Source organism: Barbus barbus, assembly GCF_936440315.1.
Source record: "Barbus barbus genome assembly, chromosome: 13".
NCBI classification, from domain to species: Eukaryota; Metazoa; Chordata; class Actinopteri; order Cypriniformes; family Cyprinidae; genus Barbus; species Barbus barbus.
The window spans coordinates 31,552,228-31,572,381 of record NC_136741.1 but is presented as its reverse complement, the minus strand read 5'-3'; the positions used below and the strand labels follow the sequence as shown (position 1 = coordinate 31,572,381).

The window sequence follows — 20,154 nt, the reverse complement described above, 5'->3', positions numbered from 1 at the left end:
TTATACTAGAAAATTAGTTTTTTTTTATTCTAGCAAAAACCACCGAAATAAAAGGAAAAAATCTACATTAATTTTCTTTTTTTAACATTTACAAAAATGTAAAATCTACAAAAAAAATACATAGCCACAAAAATGTAAAAATACACAAATGATCAAAACAGTAATATTGAAAAGTTCTACAGAAATCTCAATCTAATAATCCTTATCCAATAATCCTAATGATTGTAAGATTTAACTGAAATGCATTGTGAGGGAATGCTGGGAACTTTCAAAACAACAACAACATGAAAGATTTCTGGAAGCATTTTATTATCCAGAGATGCATTTGAAATTCTATATTGGAAAATGATCATAATTGGTGGACTCCGCACCACACATTAATAATACAATAACGGTTACAAGCAATCGCTCCTGAGAACGAGTTAAAGTACAGATAAGCCTGTATTTACACACACAGCGTCTCCTCACCTTCAAAACAAAGTTTGTGGATCATGATGGAAATCAGACTTTGGGTTTGAGGGAGAGCATCTAAACGCTGAAGCTTTAAGGTTCTGTAGTGTGGGAACGTTTGGTCACGACACTCTGCAGGAAAACAAAAGGGCGGCATGAGAAACAGAGCTGGACTCTAATGGACTCCCTCTTCCTCTCCTCTCACCAGACCGATGGCTTTTATTTGGAGAGATTCTTCATCCTCTGGTCCAGCGCTCCGAAGTTCTCCTCCACAGCCAGCAGGTTCTCCTTCATGGTTTGCTGGACCTGCGAGAGAACAGCGGGATGTTTAACTCTTTCCCTGCCAGCGTTTTTGCTGATTTTCACTCAAATATAATGCCCCCTGAATATTTTGTTGTATGAATATCTGAACATGTATACATCAAAATAAAGATCAGACCCTCAACTTTAAAACAAAATAAAAAACTGTTTTATTCTAGCTTTAGTACTGTTTTTTTTTTTCATTAAAAAAAAAATCTATTTTAAATCAAAAACTGCATCTGGATCATATTCAGTAATATGATCAAATCAAAGTTGCAGTAGATGGCTTCCATCATTCCTCCCAAAGCTTCACAGGCCTTTAACACTTTCTGGATCAGAGGTTAGTGTTAAACGTTTGAGCAGCAGTGCAAGATCGCTGGTTTCTGCATCCTCCTGGTCTGTGTTTGATCGGGGCATTCTAGACTCATTCAGGAGATGCGTATAACAGTGAAGGTTTGGCGGGGAAAGAGTTAACGTGGGGTTTGTGTGAGTGTTTGCGGTCAGTGGTGTTTGAGGAGAGACCTGCGAGAGCAGAGTGCTGTTGTCCTTCAGAGAGTTGTTGATCATCTGCTGTGTCGTGTCCAGATGGGTCAGCAGCTGGCCGAACTGCATCGCTGCACCACAACAGACACAAAAACAACAGATCACAAACATATAATACACTCCTGGACACACACAACAAAAATAGCTCATAAACACTTGCCATTTCTATAAAATAATTATTTAAATGAATCTCAAAACTGTAAAGAAATGTCCAGGTCCTGTTTCACCTCAATAATAATAATTATCACTTATTATTATTGTTTTGGGGAGAAAATATACATCTTATATTTTATCAAATTTATTTAGGATAATTAAGAATAATGTTATTATTTTAATTTATAATAAAATAGTATTATATTAACACTACAACTAATATTTAAATATTATTACTACTATATATTATTACCACAACTATAATTTTGAGGATTAAGAATAATGTATTAATAATATTAGTATTATATTATTATTATTTTATAATATAATAACAACATCAATGATAAATATATTTTTGGAAATAATAATAAAAATATATTTTAGTAGTAAGTAGCATTTTGGCGATAAGTATTATTATATTAATACTACCACTACTAATAAATTGTGGGGATTAATAATAATAATAATAATAATAATAATATATATATATATATATATATATATATATAAATAAAATTTGACAAAATATATTAATTGGTAATATTTTATTAATAGCATTATAATAACAGGAACAATTATTATTTGTAGTAGTAATAGTATTTTGGGGATTATATAATTGTTATTATTATTATTACACTACTACTACTAATAATAATAATATTATTACTATTTTCTTGGAAATTAACAATAATAATAAGAGTATTAATTAATTAGTTAATAATAATACTGTATCAATAGAATTATAAAAACAACAATATTATCAGCATTACAATTATTAATATATTTTGCAGAAAGCACATGATACCTCATTTAGAACCATTAAGATTTTTTCAGGCCAATTAAAGAGGTATTTAAATCCCAAAGCAAACATGTGAGTGACGCGAGGGCTGAAGGATACCCTGCTCGTGCAGCTCTCTGACGGCCAGCAGTCTCTGCACCACCTGCGGGAGAGACGAGGCCATGGCATCCCACTTCTGCACCACGTCATACAGCTGAGACACCTGCACACAGACCACAGCTCGTCAGTCAGCTCGTTAACTCCAGCACAGTCTCTGCTGACGGCGGACGCACCTTGTTCTGGGTCTCTGCGTCCTCGATGGCCGCCTTGTGCTTGGCGATTTCATTCATCTTCCCCAGAACGCTCTGAAGACCAAACAAAAACAAGCGCTCAGCGTCGACTGCACTCATAATAACAGCTCCGTTTAAACACGTCATTCAAATCAATTATTATTAAAAATTATGATTTTAATAGATTAAAAGTATAATTCTTATTCTTATTATTGGGGGATTAATAAAAATTAACTCATTTAAATTAATAAATTAATTTAAGCAATTATATAAAAATAATAATACAATTATTATTATTATTATTGGGGACTAAAAATAAAATCTTTCGCTGCTACAGAACTCAGAACAATAGATAATCTTGCAAACGATAATTATTATTAAAACAATTAGATAATAATAATAATAAAATGATTAATACTAATAAAATCTTTTAATGCTAACATAATAATAATTATTAAACAATTATAAAAAATAATACAATGATCAATAATAATAAACTTTTTGATGCTACAGAACCTGAACATTTTGCAAACAAAAAATATTAAATTATAAAAAAATTATGCACAATAATTATTATTATTATAAACATCATGCACAAAACTATGCACAACATTTAAAAAAGAAACGGTGAACTCTCTCATCTGCCAATTTTTGTGGGATAGGTCAGTTTTCTGTGTGTTGGAAATGCTGGAAAATTCATAAAAACAAAACTAGGAACATGATGAACCGCTGTGTCCTTTAATGGCATGAGTCTCAGTGTGAACGAGCCTTTAACATCTGAAGAAACACCCTTCAGACGGTCGGTCAGGGTTCTGGATTCACCTGTAGTCTGGCCTCCACCTGGTCCAGCGTGGCAGCGTCCAGCGCACTGACCCGTGCCTGCAGCAGCTCTATAGAGTCCTGCAGACAGCAAGAGACCTGATCACATGACCACATCCACTCACTTCACAAGCTTTCATGTGGTATTGAATGCTTGAATGATTCTGCTATGGTTGTTATTTTTGCTTGTGTGCATGTTAAACAACTCCTTTTTATTTCATAAATGCATCTCTCGGTGTGTAAAGACACTGAATGTTAATACAGATGGTGCTGTTATAGTGACGTGTGTGTTTACCATCAGACTGGCTCCCTGAACCCCGGCGCTGAGCGGACCCTACAACACACACACACACACACACACACACAGATCAGTGACAGATCTAAATAACTTTTTTTCATTTTTTTTAAATGTAACAGTTTATTGAAACTTTTTTTAAAAATCTAAAAACAAAATGTGTTTTCAGGCTTTTATGGCTCATATAGTCTGATATAGTGAGAATATGGAGGAAAAAACAGCTCAATTTTATTCAAAAATATGAATTTGGTGTAGATACTGATATTTCTGCTGCTTGTAATCTAAATCAATAAGACCTTTATAACAGTACAGCAGATACAGACATTAAATGATCTAAATATCAGTCGTCGCTCTGAATCTCCACTAATATGTCTCAGTAAGATGAGACTGAAATGATCCGAACATATAATGCAATGCTGATTGAGAGATGAAGAAATAAGTGCTCCTCAGAAGATGTGAGATGAAGATCATTCCTCCGCTGAGGAGCAGTGAAAGTAAAGCTTCTAGAAACAAACGCTCCTCAGAAGATCCTGATGATCAGATTTGAGACGCACTGATTTTTCTAGAAAATGATTGATGGAGAATCAAGTAAAGCTGAGCTGCTTCAGTCCAGTAAGAGTTCATCTGGAGATATGACTGCAGTTATTCTGACGCTTACTTGATCAAAATCAGTCAAGATTTGAGACATATGCACGAGCTGAAGCTGGACGCTTGTACAATTACACTAGAAGAGCTTTTATTAGATAAAACACTGTAAACTCTCACAGACAGAAGACATGGATTAGATTGAGTGTGAAACAGGATTGACAGCAGTTTTGATCATTCAGAGCGTTAGAAATTATCAGTAAACGTGTCTCACGCACCTGTTTCTCTGAGCCGGATCCCAGCGCCGTCTCCAGTTCAGCCAGCCGTCTCTCCAGCTCGGAGACCTGCAGTCACACAGAGAACGTCTGCATCAGAAACGGCCACAGGTATTATATAAGATTTCTGATTTTATCGATTCATTCGAATGTAATGTTTTGACTCTGAATTAGACACTTTGACAATATTCCAATGATAACAGCAAAGAGAAAAGAACGATCTAACCGCATTTCAGTGCACGTGATTAACCGCTCACGAGGTGCCACTCACACAGAATGTGCTTTTGTGTGGATTAAGATGTGACGCAGGCAGTGGAAAAGGAAAAACATCCAACAAGTTGGGAGTGAACTTGTTTTAACTGAAAAGTTAGCGTGTGTATTTAGAAAGCCGTTTCATGCAAGAGACGTGAGCGCAACAGTCAAACGTATCCATGTTTACATAGAAAAAACTATGGAAAAGCAGCACAAAGCTGTAACTACTACTGTATGTCTGATATTTCATGTTTGCATCATGCTGACAGACTGAAAGCTGCTGTTCATTGTTTTTACAGAACATTAATAGTTAATAATCTACTGTGTTATACCTTCAGTCATATTGAATTTGATCGTAGTTCATGCATCTTTTCTGCAAAGATATTTAACAAGTGATTTGTTTAACATTTACATCGTGTTGATAACTTCATGTAAAGTAAAGTAAAGTAAAGTCGTGACGTATTGTCAAGTATGGTGACCCATACTCGAAATTGGTGCTCTGCGTTTAACCCATCCAAGTGCACACACACAGCAGTGAGTAGTGAACAAATGCGCACACACACACACACACACACACACACACACACCGTGAACACACACCCGGAGCAGTGGGCAGCCATGCTGCGGCGCCCGGGGAGCAATTGGGGGTTCGGTGCCTTGCTCAAGGGCACCTCAGTCGTGGTATTGAGGGTGGAGAGAGCGCTGGACATTCCCTCCCCCCACCTACAATTCCTGCCGGCCGGGGGCTCGAACCCACAACCTTTGGATTACGAGTCCGACTCTCTAACCATTAGGCCACGACTTCCCCACTGCACTTAGAATAGAATGTTCTTTAACTCGAGGGTTAATAAAGAAAAAGTTACTTGAATCAGGTTGTAGTTACATTTTCAAGTTGACTAGTTAAAAATCAGGAATCGGTCAAACATTCAAAAAAAAAAATTGAGATTCTATATTTTTGCTAAATCGCCCAGCCCTAGCCACAGGAAGTGACATCACACTGGATGTTCCATAAAGGCCGTACTTTAGCAGACTCTGAGAACTTCTCTTGCTCCGGTCGGCTGTGGAGCTCATAGAGTATCACTCCGTCCGGTCCTTTGGGTGCCGCTGTCTTGTTTTCTCCACCCGCTCCGCTCCTCACGCCCCGAGCCACCTCCAGCTGAGTCAACAAGCGCCTGCAAACATACAGAACACTCAGCAAGCAAGTCAACCAGTAGCCGTTCATTTGAAGCAACTAATCACACATTTATTAATAAACCATTTAAATCATTATAATGAGCCTTTAATTGCCTGCATAAAGTGCTCAAGTGCATGCATAAAGTTTGCCACAGCGCACCGCAGAAGTAACGGTCATGAATGTGTCAGTGAAAAACAGTAAGGAGGCTGCATTAACATGTTAATAATTCATTGATAAACGAGTGCTTTCTTTGTTCTCGGTTTAAGAGATGAAGTCGGCGACACTGACTCGTCTTCTCCGTGCCTGTATGCATGCTTCAAACGGATGACATAATCTGAGAATATTTGTCTTCCATTTGATTTGAAAGTAGACATTTCACTCTCTATAGATATATTTTTCATATCTGTAAGGCAAGTACATACACAGAGTTTCAGAGTTTTGCGCTCAAGTTCACAGAGACTGAGACGGCAGAAAGCGCATCCTGTTTGCTTTCCTGTTTTGTTTTTATTGTGAGTGAACAAATAATCGTAGAGTCTTTACAGATTCTAAAGATTTATTACTCTGTATGACCAAAATGAGGGAGTATTTTAAGAGTAAGTGAGCGCCTCCATCTGTCCTGTAGCGAGCGCTGCTGTAAATCTTCCACACTCAGCACAGACACTTCAATAGCGCACAACATTAGATTGAACGGCCATGTAAAGTTGCTGCTACTTACATATTTCAGATGATAAGCCATATTTGAGCCATATGTACTATTAGGGGGCAACCCTAGCTTCCAGTGTTAATTTCGTTAAAGAAATCTATGAAGAAAAATGTTTGCTGACAAATGACTAAAACGACAATAAGGTCAATATAAGACCACTGTGATTATATCAACATCCATTATCAGTGACAATAAAAGGCAAGACTAAAATGTATTTTATTTAATTTAACTTACCAAAATCTGTGTTACACTTTATTTTAAGGTGTCCTTGTTACAGTGTAATTACACATTTAAGCAGCGAGTAATATTAATTAACTACATGTACTTACTATATGGTTAGGGTTAGGATGAGGTTTTGGTTTAGGGTTACTTGCATGTATTTGCTGTTATTATATGTTAAATGCATAATTTACTGTTATTATAATAGTAAGTGCATGTAACGTGAAACAAGGACACCTTAAAATAAAGTGTTACCATCTCTTTTTAATTTTTTTATGAAAAAAAGACAATATTACAGACTGCTGTTCAAGCACAAGCGTTCATGTTTGGGGTTGCCAGATATCACAAGTTCAAATCCCCCAATCTGAGCTTCTCTGTTAAAATGATATTTTCCTGCCAGGTGTTTTACTTAACTTTTGCAATCTGGCAGCCATGCTCATGTGCTCGCTCTATATTGCAAAAGCATCTACGATGATCAGAATGCTGACTAAATATGACAAAACCTAAAAAGCACAGGACTAAATTAAAAACAATTGACACTACATCACACCCATCTGAGAGCAGATTAAGTTTTTTTGTGGTTGTTCTGTGCTGTATTTGTAGCTCAGGAAGTCTAAATGCATCTCAGAACAACTGGAGCAGAAGTTTGACTCACTTGGCGAGTGCTCCGTCAGGGTCGGTGAGGTTGATGTGAGCGTTGGGTCCGAGCAGAGAGTCCAGATGAGCAGAAACCAGCTGCTGTTTGAGCTGCGCCGCCTGCTGAGCCAAAGCCACCGGAGTCAAACGCTCCTCTGTGCTGCTCTCTTTAGTCGTGACCTGCAAGAACACATACATCAACCTCACATAAAACACAAACGTGCTTGTTCAATTCACATGCACGCCCGACAGTCTCTTCCTGTCTAAGTGGACTGTTTTTAATTGGAATAAGCAGCACAGACAGTGGCTTGAGTACACTAGGATTTACAGAACTGCTCAAAATGTTGAGGCTGGTAAGATGTTATTGAAAGAAGTCTCTTCTGCTCACCAAGGCTGCATTTATTTAATCCAAAATACAGTACAAATTGTGAAATATTATCATTTAAAATAACTGTTTTCTATGAATATATTTTAAAATGTAATTTATTCCTGTGATGCAAAGCTGAAATTTCAGCGGACATTACTCCTACAAAATCCTTTTGACATTTATTCATAATTTTTTTTAAAAATTTATTTATTAACTAATGATACAAATCCATTATATTTAGACAATATTCAATATCTGAATGACTTAAAACTGCACATATTTGATCTGAATGACTTAAAAAGGTGCTTTTCTTCATTTAGAGAAAGAAATGTATTTTGCAATGAGACCCCCCCCCCTCACTTTCAATTGTTTTACTTCAATAAGTTAGAATTTTGTGAATTTTTTGAATGAAAGATCAAAAGGATAAACAATTCTGATTTATTTTTACAGCCACCTTTGCTCATGTTTACCAAAGGTGCCAATATTAGTGGAGGGCACTGTAGCTGTTTTCTATGTGAATGTGTTAAACTGTAATGTATTTCTGTGATCTGTATTTTCAGCATCATTACTGCAGTCTTCAGCTTCACATGATCTTCAGAAATCATTCTAATATACTGCTCAAGAAACATTTCTGTTTATTATCAGTGTTGAAAACAGCTGCTGGAGAATATTTTGGTGGAAACTGTGGTACATTTTATTTTTCAGAATTCACAGATGAATAGAAAGTTCAAAAGAACAGCATTTATTTGAAATATAAATATTTTGCAACATTATAAATGTCTTTACTCTCACTTTTGACCAATGTAATGAATCCTTGCTGAAAAAAAGTATTAATTTCTTTAAAAAAAAAAAAAAAAAAAAAAAATAAATATAAATATATATATATATATATATCTTACTGACCCCAAACTGTTGAACACTAGTGAATATCATGTAGATGATGAGAGTACACGGGTAACTGAAAGATCAGCAGATGTTTAGTTCTGACCTGAATACGCTCCACATCCTGGCAGAGCTCGTGAATTTCATTAACCAGTCGCTGATATTTCTGCTGAGGAGTTTCCTTCACGCCACAACCCTCAGCTAACTGCAGGACAGAGAAAATAAATCAGGACAAACGATGAGACTCCATAAAACTAAACAAATCATCAAGCGGTTCATGATGAACGAGCAAATCACTCACAAGCTCAAACTCTCCAGACTCGTAGCCCACCCTGCGACTCTTACTGATGCGGTCCGAGAAATCTGCTCACACACACAGACACAGACACAGACACACACAGACAGACAGACAGACACAGACACACACAGACAGACACAGACACACAGACAGACAGACACAGACAGACAGACACAGACAGACACAGACACACACAGACACAGACAGACACAGACAGACACAGACAGACACAGACAGACACCGACACACACAGACAGACACAGACACACACAGACAGACAGACACAGACACACAGACACAGACAGACACAGACACAGACACAGACAGACAGACACAGACACACAGACACAGACAGACACAGACACACACAGACACAGACAGACACAGACAGACACCGACACAGACAGACAGACACAGACAGACACCGACACAGACACAGACAGACAGACACAGACACACACACACACACACACAGACAGACACAGACACAGACAGACAGACACAGACACACACACACACACAGACAGACACCGACACAGACAGACAGACACAGACACACACACACACACACAGACACAGACACACAGACACAGACACACACAGACAGACACACACAGACAGACACACACAGACACAGACACAGACACACAGACACAGACAGACAGACACACACAGACACACACAGACAGACACACACAGACACAGACACACACAGACAGACACACACAGACACACACAGACAGACAGACAGACACACACAGACAGACACAGACACACACAGACACACACAGACACACACAGACACACACAGACACACACAGACACACACAGACACAGAGAGAGAGAGAGAGAGAGAGCGAGAGATTCAAGATTTTTATTAGTCACATACACAATTATACAGAGTATAACCAGCAGTGAAATGTAAGTCAGGTAAGAGAGTAAGTAAGAGTAACAAGAAAGAGAGAACAATAGAGTTAAACAAGCAAAACCAGACCCAATTTCACAGCAGGGTTATTATAGTTAACCAAAACTAAAACCATAAAAACACTTTTGTTACTCGAATCAAAATAAATTTTAATTTTAAAAAATATTTTATTTCAGCTAGTTGCCAAGGCAACATTTCTTCATTTCATTTAGGTTAACTTTAAGTACTAAAATAAATAAAGCTGAAGTAAAAAAATATTTAAAATATAAAATTAAAATAAAATCACATATAAAAATACAAATAATTTTTTTTTATAAAAGCTATAAAAGTATCTTAATGATACTAAAGCAACACTGAGACAGATCTGTAAACTTAAAATTATTAATGTTAAGACAAATTATAAACAAATAATTTATTAAAAGACCATTTAGATGCCCAGATGACTCACATTAGTAGAGTTACATTAAAGAAACAATTAAAGGTGGGGTACAATGCTCGTCACTCTTTAGCTCCGCCCACGGCGCGCCTCCAGGAGCTCGGGTTTTTTCAGAGAGAATCATAAAGCTGTATCTTTCTTTTATTAATATGATAAAACTAAATACTTTTTGGAGATATGAAGGATGCAGTACTACTCTATAGGTGCTCAAGATTAACATGAGATTGGGTGAAACAGTGTGTGTTATGCCCCCTTTAAGGGTTTTTTTAGTCTGCATTAATTATAACAGCTGGGATGCATTTGACATTTACCAATATCATTCATTACAATGTATACGACAAAACAATAAAAAGACATTAGCGAGTGAGTAAAACTAAAACCATTAAAAAAACAGTTTTGTTACTTGAAATAAAATAAACTTTTGCTGAAATAAAATTAAATACAAAAAATGTACTTATTTTATTTCAGATAGTTGCCAAAGCAACATTTCTCATTTTCATTTAGTTTAAATAAATAACTAAAACTAAAATACAATTAATACAATCTATATATAAATATTTCTTTAAAAATGACAAAATGTAACAATATTACTAAAACATTAAAATTACTGCCGTCAAATGATTAATCGCATACAAAAAAGTTTGTTTACATAATATATGTGTGTGTTCTGTGTATATGTATTATGTATATATAAATACACACACATACAGTATATATTTTTAAAATATTTACTTTATATTCATAAAATGTATATTATAAATAAATATATGCAATACATGAACAATATATTTTTCTGAAATATATACATGCATATGTGTGTATTTATATATACATAATAAATATACACAGCACACACACATATATTATGTAAAAAAAAATATTATTTTGGATGTGATTAATCACAATTAATCATTTGACAGTAAAATTAAAACAAAAAATGCATAAAAAAACGTTATTCAAATTTGAATAAAATCTCTAATATTTACTCCGTGACATTAAAACAACAGTGTTTGGTATCTCCTCACCCAAACCCTTGGCGCTGACGTGCTTGTCTTTGAACTTGTCGTAGGCGGCGTTGGGATTGACGACGATCCGCTCCACGCTGTCACTGCACAGCTCCTCCTGCGAGACGAGTCAGAAACCAATCACTCGAGAAAACCATACACACACACGACGCACATGCAGCGGTGAAACCAACAGATCTGGACGCCTCACTGATTATAAAGGAGACACTTCTGAAGATCTGATTGGCTGAATCTTTGAGGCAGGTAAGCCCCTCCCACAGAAGAGACAGAGCACATTTAGGCCACGCCCACACTGAAGGGGAAAACAACACAACGCTCTCCATTGACTTTGTATTGCGGGAAGTAGCCTCCTTGTCATTTCTGATTTATAACCATCTTCAAGAATCGGCTAAAACACATCTCCTCCTCCCTCTAACTCTAGCACTCTCTATTCTAATTCTATTCTTTAAAAAAAAAAAAAAAAAAACTTGCCCCTTTTAGACTTGCACTCTATTCATTTACTAACTGCTTTTCTTAAAAAAAAAAAAAAAAACTAACACTAGCTTCTCTTTTTGTAATCTTTTTGTTTTCTTTTTATTTATTATACAATCAGCAAAAGCAAAAAAGGCCTCTAACACTAGCTTGCTCTATTCTATCTCTTTTCTTTTTATTACATAATTTTAAAAAACTTGCTACGTGTACTGTGTTAAGTTAACGGAGCCTTTATAGCACTTGCATATCATTGCTCTTTTGTTGATTCGGATTGCTTCTATTGTCCTCATTTGTAAGTAGCTTTGGATAAAGCATCTGCTAAATATAAATGTAAATAAAAGACAGAACAATGTCTAAAAGCTGCTATGTGACATGGTGTACAGTAAAAAGCTAAAAAACTCAGAACTTTGTTTTTATAAGCTGTTGACCCCCCCCCAAAAAATGAGCGTTTAAGGACTCAAATAGTTGTAGATGTCAGGGTATTTCACGTTGGGCCATTCAGTTGGATCAGGGGCACTGACTTAAACCAATCAAATTTAGTTTCTCAATATATCTCCTCCTCAGGTTCACATAGAGCGGTGAAATAATCCTTTGACGGTTAAAAATAATGACTGGTTCCCGTCGCTGATTACGTTTCCCTCCAGTGGGCGCAGTTCTCAGAGTAATAGACACGTTGCGCTCTACTTTTGCGTCCTTAAACGCTCATTCTTTGGGTCGACAGCTTATAAAAACGTAGTTCTGGGTTTTTTAGCTTGTTTACTGTACACCTTGTCACACTGCAGCTTTTAGACATTGTTCTGTTTTTTGTTATAAGTCAGAAATGACAAGGAGGCAGCTTCCCAAAATACAGAGTCAATGGAGAGCGTAGGATTGTCCCCACCCCCGGTGGGCCTGGTTTTCACATTATGACGTGTGTCGCTCTGTCTCTATATTGATTTAAGAGTGACGTATGGGAGAACGTTGAACTGATTTAATCACTCAGAAATAAACAATTTCACAGACAATCATGCATTTATTCTGTCAAACACACACATCAATTTGAAAATAAATGATAGGAAGAGATTCAAGCTGACGGCACAGGTGTTTAATAAGATCGAGCGTCATCTAAAATACAGCAGCAAACTCAAAACATATGCTAGACTCTGCAAAACTCAATATTAGTGTGCTGTGAATGTGTTATGCCTGGAGTTTAGTGTGTTACTAGGCTGGTTTCTTACGGGACCGTGTGTCTCTATTCCCTTCTTTAGTGTAAATCTAACTCAGCAAACACCACTACAGGTTTGTTATGAGGGAAAACTGTACACTATGAATCTGCGTGTCTACTGTGGCCATTACGCTGGAGAAACACCAACACACACTTCCACAGACAGAGCGTCTGATGAGCACAAGCGTACGGTGAACTTTTCTGCTTTAATTAGCCGGGATTGTCAGCGTGAAGGGCATTGTCAGCAGCGTTTAGAGCACGTACAGGACAGTAAATGTACACTTTTTCATTTTGGAGCATCGAGAGAGAGAATCATTGCACTAGAGATGATACTGAAGCATTAATCAAACACTAATTTATCTTCATTTTACATTATAACGTTCCTGTCAAATGTTTAAGGAGGTCTCCATGCATCACAGTTAATACTAGTCTGCACTAGTGATAAAATAGCAGCTGTCTAGAGAGTATTGGCCCATAAGTGCACTATACTGTTCTGTAATTTTTATATAATATTTTTTATATACAATATTAATAATATAATAGTATACTATACTTATAGTCAAAAGTATGCACATATTTTAACTGTTATATATCTTTTAATAATATATTAACTTGTTATATACAGTACATAATAATAATAACAATAATATAAGTGTAAATAAATTACTGGCCCATAACTGTGCATATGCAATGTGCAATAATATATACAATATTTATGTATATTTTAATACAAAAGTCTTGCTCTTTATAAAGTAGCATAAATATATTGAGCAGAATTTAAGTATTAGTATTATACACATATTAGTACAAATGTGTTAATAAATAATGCTAATAATAAATATATTAATTAATAATAAATATTTCCATGTCTACAAAATATTTTATTTATTGTTTGAGATTTTATGTATACAAAATGTTTTATTATATTTATTTAATATTTTTAATATAATGTTATGTAATATTTTATGTATACAGTTATTTGTCTTTTATTAAATATAATTATGAAAATAATTTTGATTGACCCTTATGTGCAACAATTGACATTTATGGAGCATTTTACCACTGGATAATATTTCTGTCAGGACTCTGTTTGTTTGTTTCCAAACTGAAGGACAAGTTAAAATAATTTTCTGTGATTATAACTGACATCAATGTGCAAAATCATTCTAAACGGCTGATGAAAACTCCCATCTGACAGACTGGCCTTCCCAGCGTGCTTTAGCCGTTCACACTAACGCTGTGAGTTCACAGACGCACATGCACAGCTCACGATCAGACTTCTGATTGGTTTAGAGGAGTCACTGGGTGTTAAAGGGGAATCAGAAACTCTTACCAGCTCCTTGGGTCCCCAAAGACAGTTAGAACAAAAGAGAAAGAGAAAAACAGAAGAGAGTGAGGAAGAGAAAGAGAGAGAGAGATATTAATGTAGTTATCATGTGACATGCACACCAGGAGCTGGAGGGAGAGGAGAACAGAGCGCTGTGTTGTGAGATTGCTTGTTTATTTCATCAGAGTTTGTTAATTAGAGCCGCAGGCCTCTGTTTCTTCAGCTGATACTGAATAATGCCTGTGCACCACTACATCTGATCATATTAATGTGAAACCGCTCACAGGTCAGTGGCTAATGTGATCTCCAGCTGCAAGAAAGATTACCCAGAGTTTCACACAAAGCACTCAAACACAGTCACGTGAACTCAAGTGTCAAACGTTAGTCGTGCTGTTCTGCGGAGAGAGCAGATGTTAGTCTACAGCTTATGACACAGACTTCATCACTTCAGGAATAATGAGGAAGGATGAGAGGATCGACACAGCATCCAGATCAGAGCAGAGATACAGCTGCAGTTACACACACACACACACACACACACACACACACAGAGCGACTGAAGAAGGGCTGCACAATTAACAGAAATTAAACCAGAGCCATCATATGCTTAGTGTGATTATCGAAACCCAAAGTCTGCATTTTAATTAAATATTTATGCACAAAAAAAAATATGCACCGAGTTTGCGTCTCTTATAATGTGCATTTGGAAGCGCAATATGTGACCCTGGACCACAAAACCAGTCTTAAGTGTCCATTTTTGGAAATCGGAAAATATTTGGCTGAGATACAACTATTTGAAAATCTGGAATCTGAGGGAGCAAAAAAATCTAAATATTGAGAAAATCTCCTTTAAAGTTGTTCAAATGAAGTTCTTAGCAATGCATATTACTAATCAAAAAAGAAGTTTGGATATATTTACGGTAGGAAATTTACTAAATATCTTCATGGAACATGATCTTAATATCCTAATGATTTTTGGCATAAAAGAGAAATATATAATTGTGACCCATACAATGTATTGTTGGCTATTGCTACAAATATACCTGTGTTACTCATGACTGCTTTTGTGCTGCAGGGACACATGTGTGAAGCATCTTTCCCACACTTGTGTTGAGAAGCACTTATAAAACCAGCTGTTCTTAAAAGAGAAGTACCATACAGTAAAATTAAATAAAAAATATATTTAAAAATTATTTAAATCATTTTTATTTTTGTATTTTCCATTTTTTGTTAAAAATTTAATAAATTTGTTGTTTGTTTTGTGATTTTTATTAGTTATTGGTTTTTTCCTCAATATATCTATATTGATTTTTTTCAGTTTTAGTTTGTTATTTTAGCAAATTAAACTAAATGAGAATGGGAAATGTTGCTTTGGCAACTAGCTGAAATAAAATGTTTATTTTTTATATTTGATTTTATTTCAGTCAATGTTTATTCTATTTTAAGTAACAAACATGTTTCTATGGTTTTAATTAACTATAACAGCCTTGATATTAACAACAATTTTGGCTAAATTATTCAGTCATACAAACAAGCACAGCAAAACTTGTGCCTTTTAAATCACAATTTTCATCAGAATAAACCCCTTGTGTTTTCTCTCACAAACTGTGCAGCCCTAGAAGGAAGTGAAACACACAATTTACTTCTGTCAAACTGTCGAATTTACCACCATTTGTTCCTTAAAACACACTGAAACAGCTAGACGTCACTCCACATCCTTTCTATTTTAAACTTAAACTTTACAAAGTTTTTAAACTTACAAACAGCTTCAAGTTTACTAATTAAATTTAGAAATAATTAATACAATTCTGTTTATGTTATTAACATGAACCATATTCTATAACCATAGTAACTACCATAAAAATGACAGCAGTAAACCAGTCATCGTAGTTTAATAACTAGTCTAGCAGGTTAAAACCTGCACCACACTTTACCAGTTCAGACTTTTCTCATAATGACACACACACAGGCAAAACTAGGTATAAAAAAACCTGTTCATAGTTCAAATTAGGCATGGAACGATTACCGGTTTGACGATAAATCATGATAAAATTCTCCACGGCAAGTATAACCGTTTCATATTTTTCGATTTCGGCCTCCAACGATTATGAAAATCCAATAATCGAGATAAAAGGATTATTCCGCCCCCTTTCCAGCGGTGCGCTTTCGTTCCTCAATAAAAGCCCAATTTAACGTGCAAATCAGTGAAATCATGTAACATGACTTTTGCAAAATGGGATGTGCTTGATTTATTGAAGAAGTGTATTAGATTTATTAATGTTTTCAAAAACGCGAAAGAGAACTAGTGCTGTTCCTCAGGAGGTTTTCTGTGCATGCGCTCAGAGATGAACAGAACATGGACATGTAAAGTCAACTTAAGCTCAAGCTGCGCGCCTAAACGGTCAAATACACGCAAAAATGTGGCGCTTAGTGATTATTCATGTAATAAATGGACATAAAGAGTTGAGAATGAAAATACAAGTGTAACAGTACATTGGATCCGTGCAGCTCTTAAAGTGACAGCAGCCTAATATTCCTGCTGCCGACTGTGAGCTTGATATTAATAATCAAACAACTAAAGACAAAATCACTCACTGCTCTTGACTGAAGGACTTTTGTAGCTTTAATAAGAAACAAAGAAAGTTCTTACAGTGAAGACTATGCCGTTTTATTTTATGTAAACAAATATATTTAAGAAAAATTTTATATTTATATATTAAATATATTTATGATACAATTTATATGAATATAAATATATGCATGTAAATATTTTCAAAATATATACTGTATGTGTGTGTCTTTATACATACATAATAAATATACACAGTACACACACATATTATGTAAACAAAAACTTTTATTTTGTAATTAATCAATTAATCGTTTGACAGCACTAAAATACATATTTAATACATATAGCTATCTTTAAATAAAATACTCATATTAGGTTTTGGTCATATGGCCCACTCATAATCGTGTTAAATAATCGTGATTACAATATTGACCAAAATAATCATGATTATGATTTTTGCTATAATCGAGCAGCGCTATAGAGTGCTCAATCGTAACACTGGAGGTTACGCGGAAACAGCTGTACTTCTGCTGTTCCACAAGCGCCACCTGCTGTCAGAGACTGGATTCACATTCAGTCTGTGTGTAGCTTCTGTCTGGCCAAAAAAATGGACCAGATTTGCATGCCCTGCTGTACATTTTGACCGGTTATGCGGATTCTACATATTTAAACAACACTGATAAGGTATCCAGAATTATTTATAGAGCAAACAAAAATACATATAATCATTTATTAATCAATTATCGTTTTGACTTAACCCTTTTTGTATGTAAAGGCTGAAATGTGAGGTTTACCATTTTATCAAACTTTTTCAAAGCTTTATTTGAACATTTCATACATGCTATTAGATAAACTGTTGTCAGTCATGTTGCCATTTAAAATCCAGACATCATTGGTAATGTTATTGTTTTAGTGTTTATGCAATTTTTTTTTATTGTTTGTTGATTTTAAATACAAAAATTGATGAAACGATTTATGTGTCAGTACTTTTTTCATACCGTGATAATACTGATAACCGTGATAATTTAGGTCACTATAATCGTGATAAGAAATGTTCATACCGTTACATCTCTAGTTCAAATAAATTAAAAAACACCCCAACGCTAATCGCACGACTGTCCCTGATTAGAAAACATTCGAAAGGCAGGAAGATTTCAACCCATGCAGTTACTGCGTTAGAAAACAATGACGTCTTACTTGCACAAACTAGCATCCGGAGCGGGACAGACAGTGATGGTGGGTTAGTGAATGAGGAGGGAAAGTATAATTAGCTCAAATTTGAGTCTCACACACACACACACAGAGATACTCACCGACTCAAACTGTGCCTGATCATCCTCGGGCAGATCACTCGTCTCATAGACATCAGGCTCATTGGAGGCCTGGGAGGAAATGATGTCATTTCAATAAAATGTGAGAACAAAAACACACCAGACATAAAAGCTCAAGTGAAAACAGATACATATTTACACATTTAGAATTGTACCTTCTCATCACAATTGCTCTTTATCAGTATTTCTGTCTTGTTTTCCAGTTTAAATGTCTAAAGATTTTTAAATCAAGATACTTTCACTTGAGAAGCAAATGACCTAAAATAAGAAAACGTGTTTAATGAGAAACTGGTCAAAATGAAGTGAGAAAATAACAAATATCTGCCAATGGCAATGAAACCATCAACTTAATTCAAAGAGAAAAAAGTTTTCATTCCCAATTAACATATTTGTTCTCGTTTTAAACAAACTCACTTCATTTTGTTACATTTTTCAAGAATTTACATTTGTTTCTTAAGTAAATGTATCTTGATTTAAGGATGTTATTTGCATTTGAAAACAAAAACACTGAGAAAGATATTCATTTTTTAGGTAACACTTTACAATAAGTTGTCATTTGTTAACATTAGTTAATGTACTAACTAACATGATCAAACAATTAACAATGCATTTATTACACTATGTGTGTCCCTGGAGCACAAAAGCAGTCATCAGGAGATTTTCTCAATATTTAGATTTTTTTGCTCCTTCAGATTCCAGATTTTCAAATAGTTGTATCTCAGACAAATATTGTCCTATCATAACAAACCATACATCAATGGAAATATTATTTATTCAGCTCTCAGATGATAAATACATCTCAATTTCGGAAAATTGACACTTAAGACTGGTTTTGTGCTCCAGGGTCACATCTATTAATCTTTGTTAATGTTAGTTAATGAAAATAGCACATGTAAAAACCCAAATTGAAAACCCATACTGATTGAGCAAAAGTGCAAGTCTACGGCGGTCATGTAAACAACACAGATATAAGACATAAGGCAAATAAACAACATATATATATTAAAATATTGACATTATATTACACCAATCATACATCTGGCCAACGCCCTTCACAAACATCTATATTTTACAATCCTGCCTGCAAAACAAAGGTGTGCAACAGCCCCTTTACACAGCATACAAGCAACTAAGCCGGAAAAAATCGTCCTTTAATCAATATTTATAAGTTCTGTGTTTGACGAGCGTCAGTTACAAACACGAGCTAACCTTAACACTCCGCTCAAGAATCTCAGATAACTCTAGATTTCAAATAACTTAATTAGTTTAGAAACCCTTGTACACATAATTAACACTTGATTAGTCTATAGATATGAATTTATATGAATGTTTCGCTTTGAATCACCTCAGACCGTTAGCCGCGGCTAATGCTAATATACCGCACTGTTATTGTTGTTTACAGACTGAAAGAATCACTTACGATGCCCGGCAGGTTTGCATACTTCGGGTCGGCCATTGCAGCACGCTGGGGGAAAGCAGTTTAATGTGACTTTTTTTATGCGGAGTGTGTTTAAAGGAGATATAACCGGCTGGAGAAGCGGATGAGTCGAGAGCGAACACACACAGACAGCTTTGACGTCACACACTCACAAAACCTCGCGCAATCTCGCGAGAATTAGGAAATCAGGCGTTCGTGAAATATATCTAGGAAATGGCTCTTGCGATGAATATCGATGAACCCCGCTGAAGTTCAAATTAATATGATATAATTCGCTTTTATAGGCCCTATATTTCAGTAGGCCTATTTAATTATGTTTATTAATTTATTAATATTTTTCTTTATTTATAATTAATTCAGAATCAGGTTAACTAGAACATTTCTTCCCAGAAAAAAAGTGTCACAA

General features: G+C 35.4%; 1 protein-coding gene across 1 annotated transcript; it reads right to left on the bottom strand.

The window, feature by feature from the left end:
* Nucleotides 1-290: 290 nt before the first annotated feature.
* Nucleotides 291-19,908, bottom strand: LOC306879552 (dynactin subunit 2-like). Its single transcript, XM_079432582.1, has 14 exons — nucleotides 19,731-19,908; nucleotides 18,293-18,361; nucleotides 11,406-11,502; nucleotides 9,023-9,084; nucleotides 8,828-8,926; nucleotides 7,492-7,652; nucleotides 5,762-5,912; nucleotides 4,492-4,557; nucleotides 3,629-3,667; nucleotides 3,337-3,414; nucleotides 2,518-2,589; nucleotides 2,345-2,447; nucleotides 1,273-1,364; nucleotides 291-756 (listed from the first exon to the last, which is right to left on the bottom strand). The coding sequence occupies exons 1-14, from the start codon at nucleotides 19,764-19,766 to the stop codon at nucleotides 670-672; spliced, it is 1,212 nt and encodes a 403-aa protein (XP_079288708.1). The 5' UTR covers nucleotides 19,767-19,908; the 3' UTR covers nucleotides 291-669.
* Between the last annotated feature and the right edge of the window lie 246 nt (nucleotides 19,909-20,154).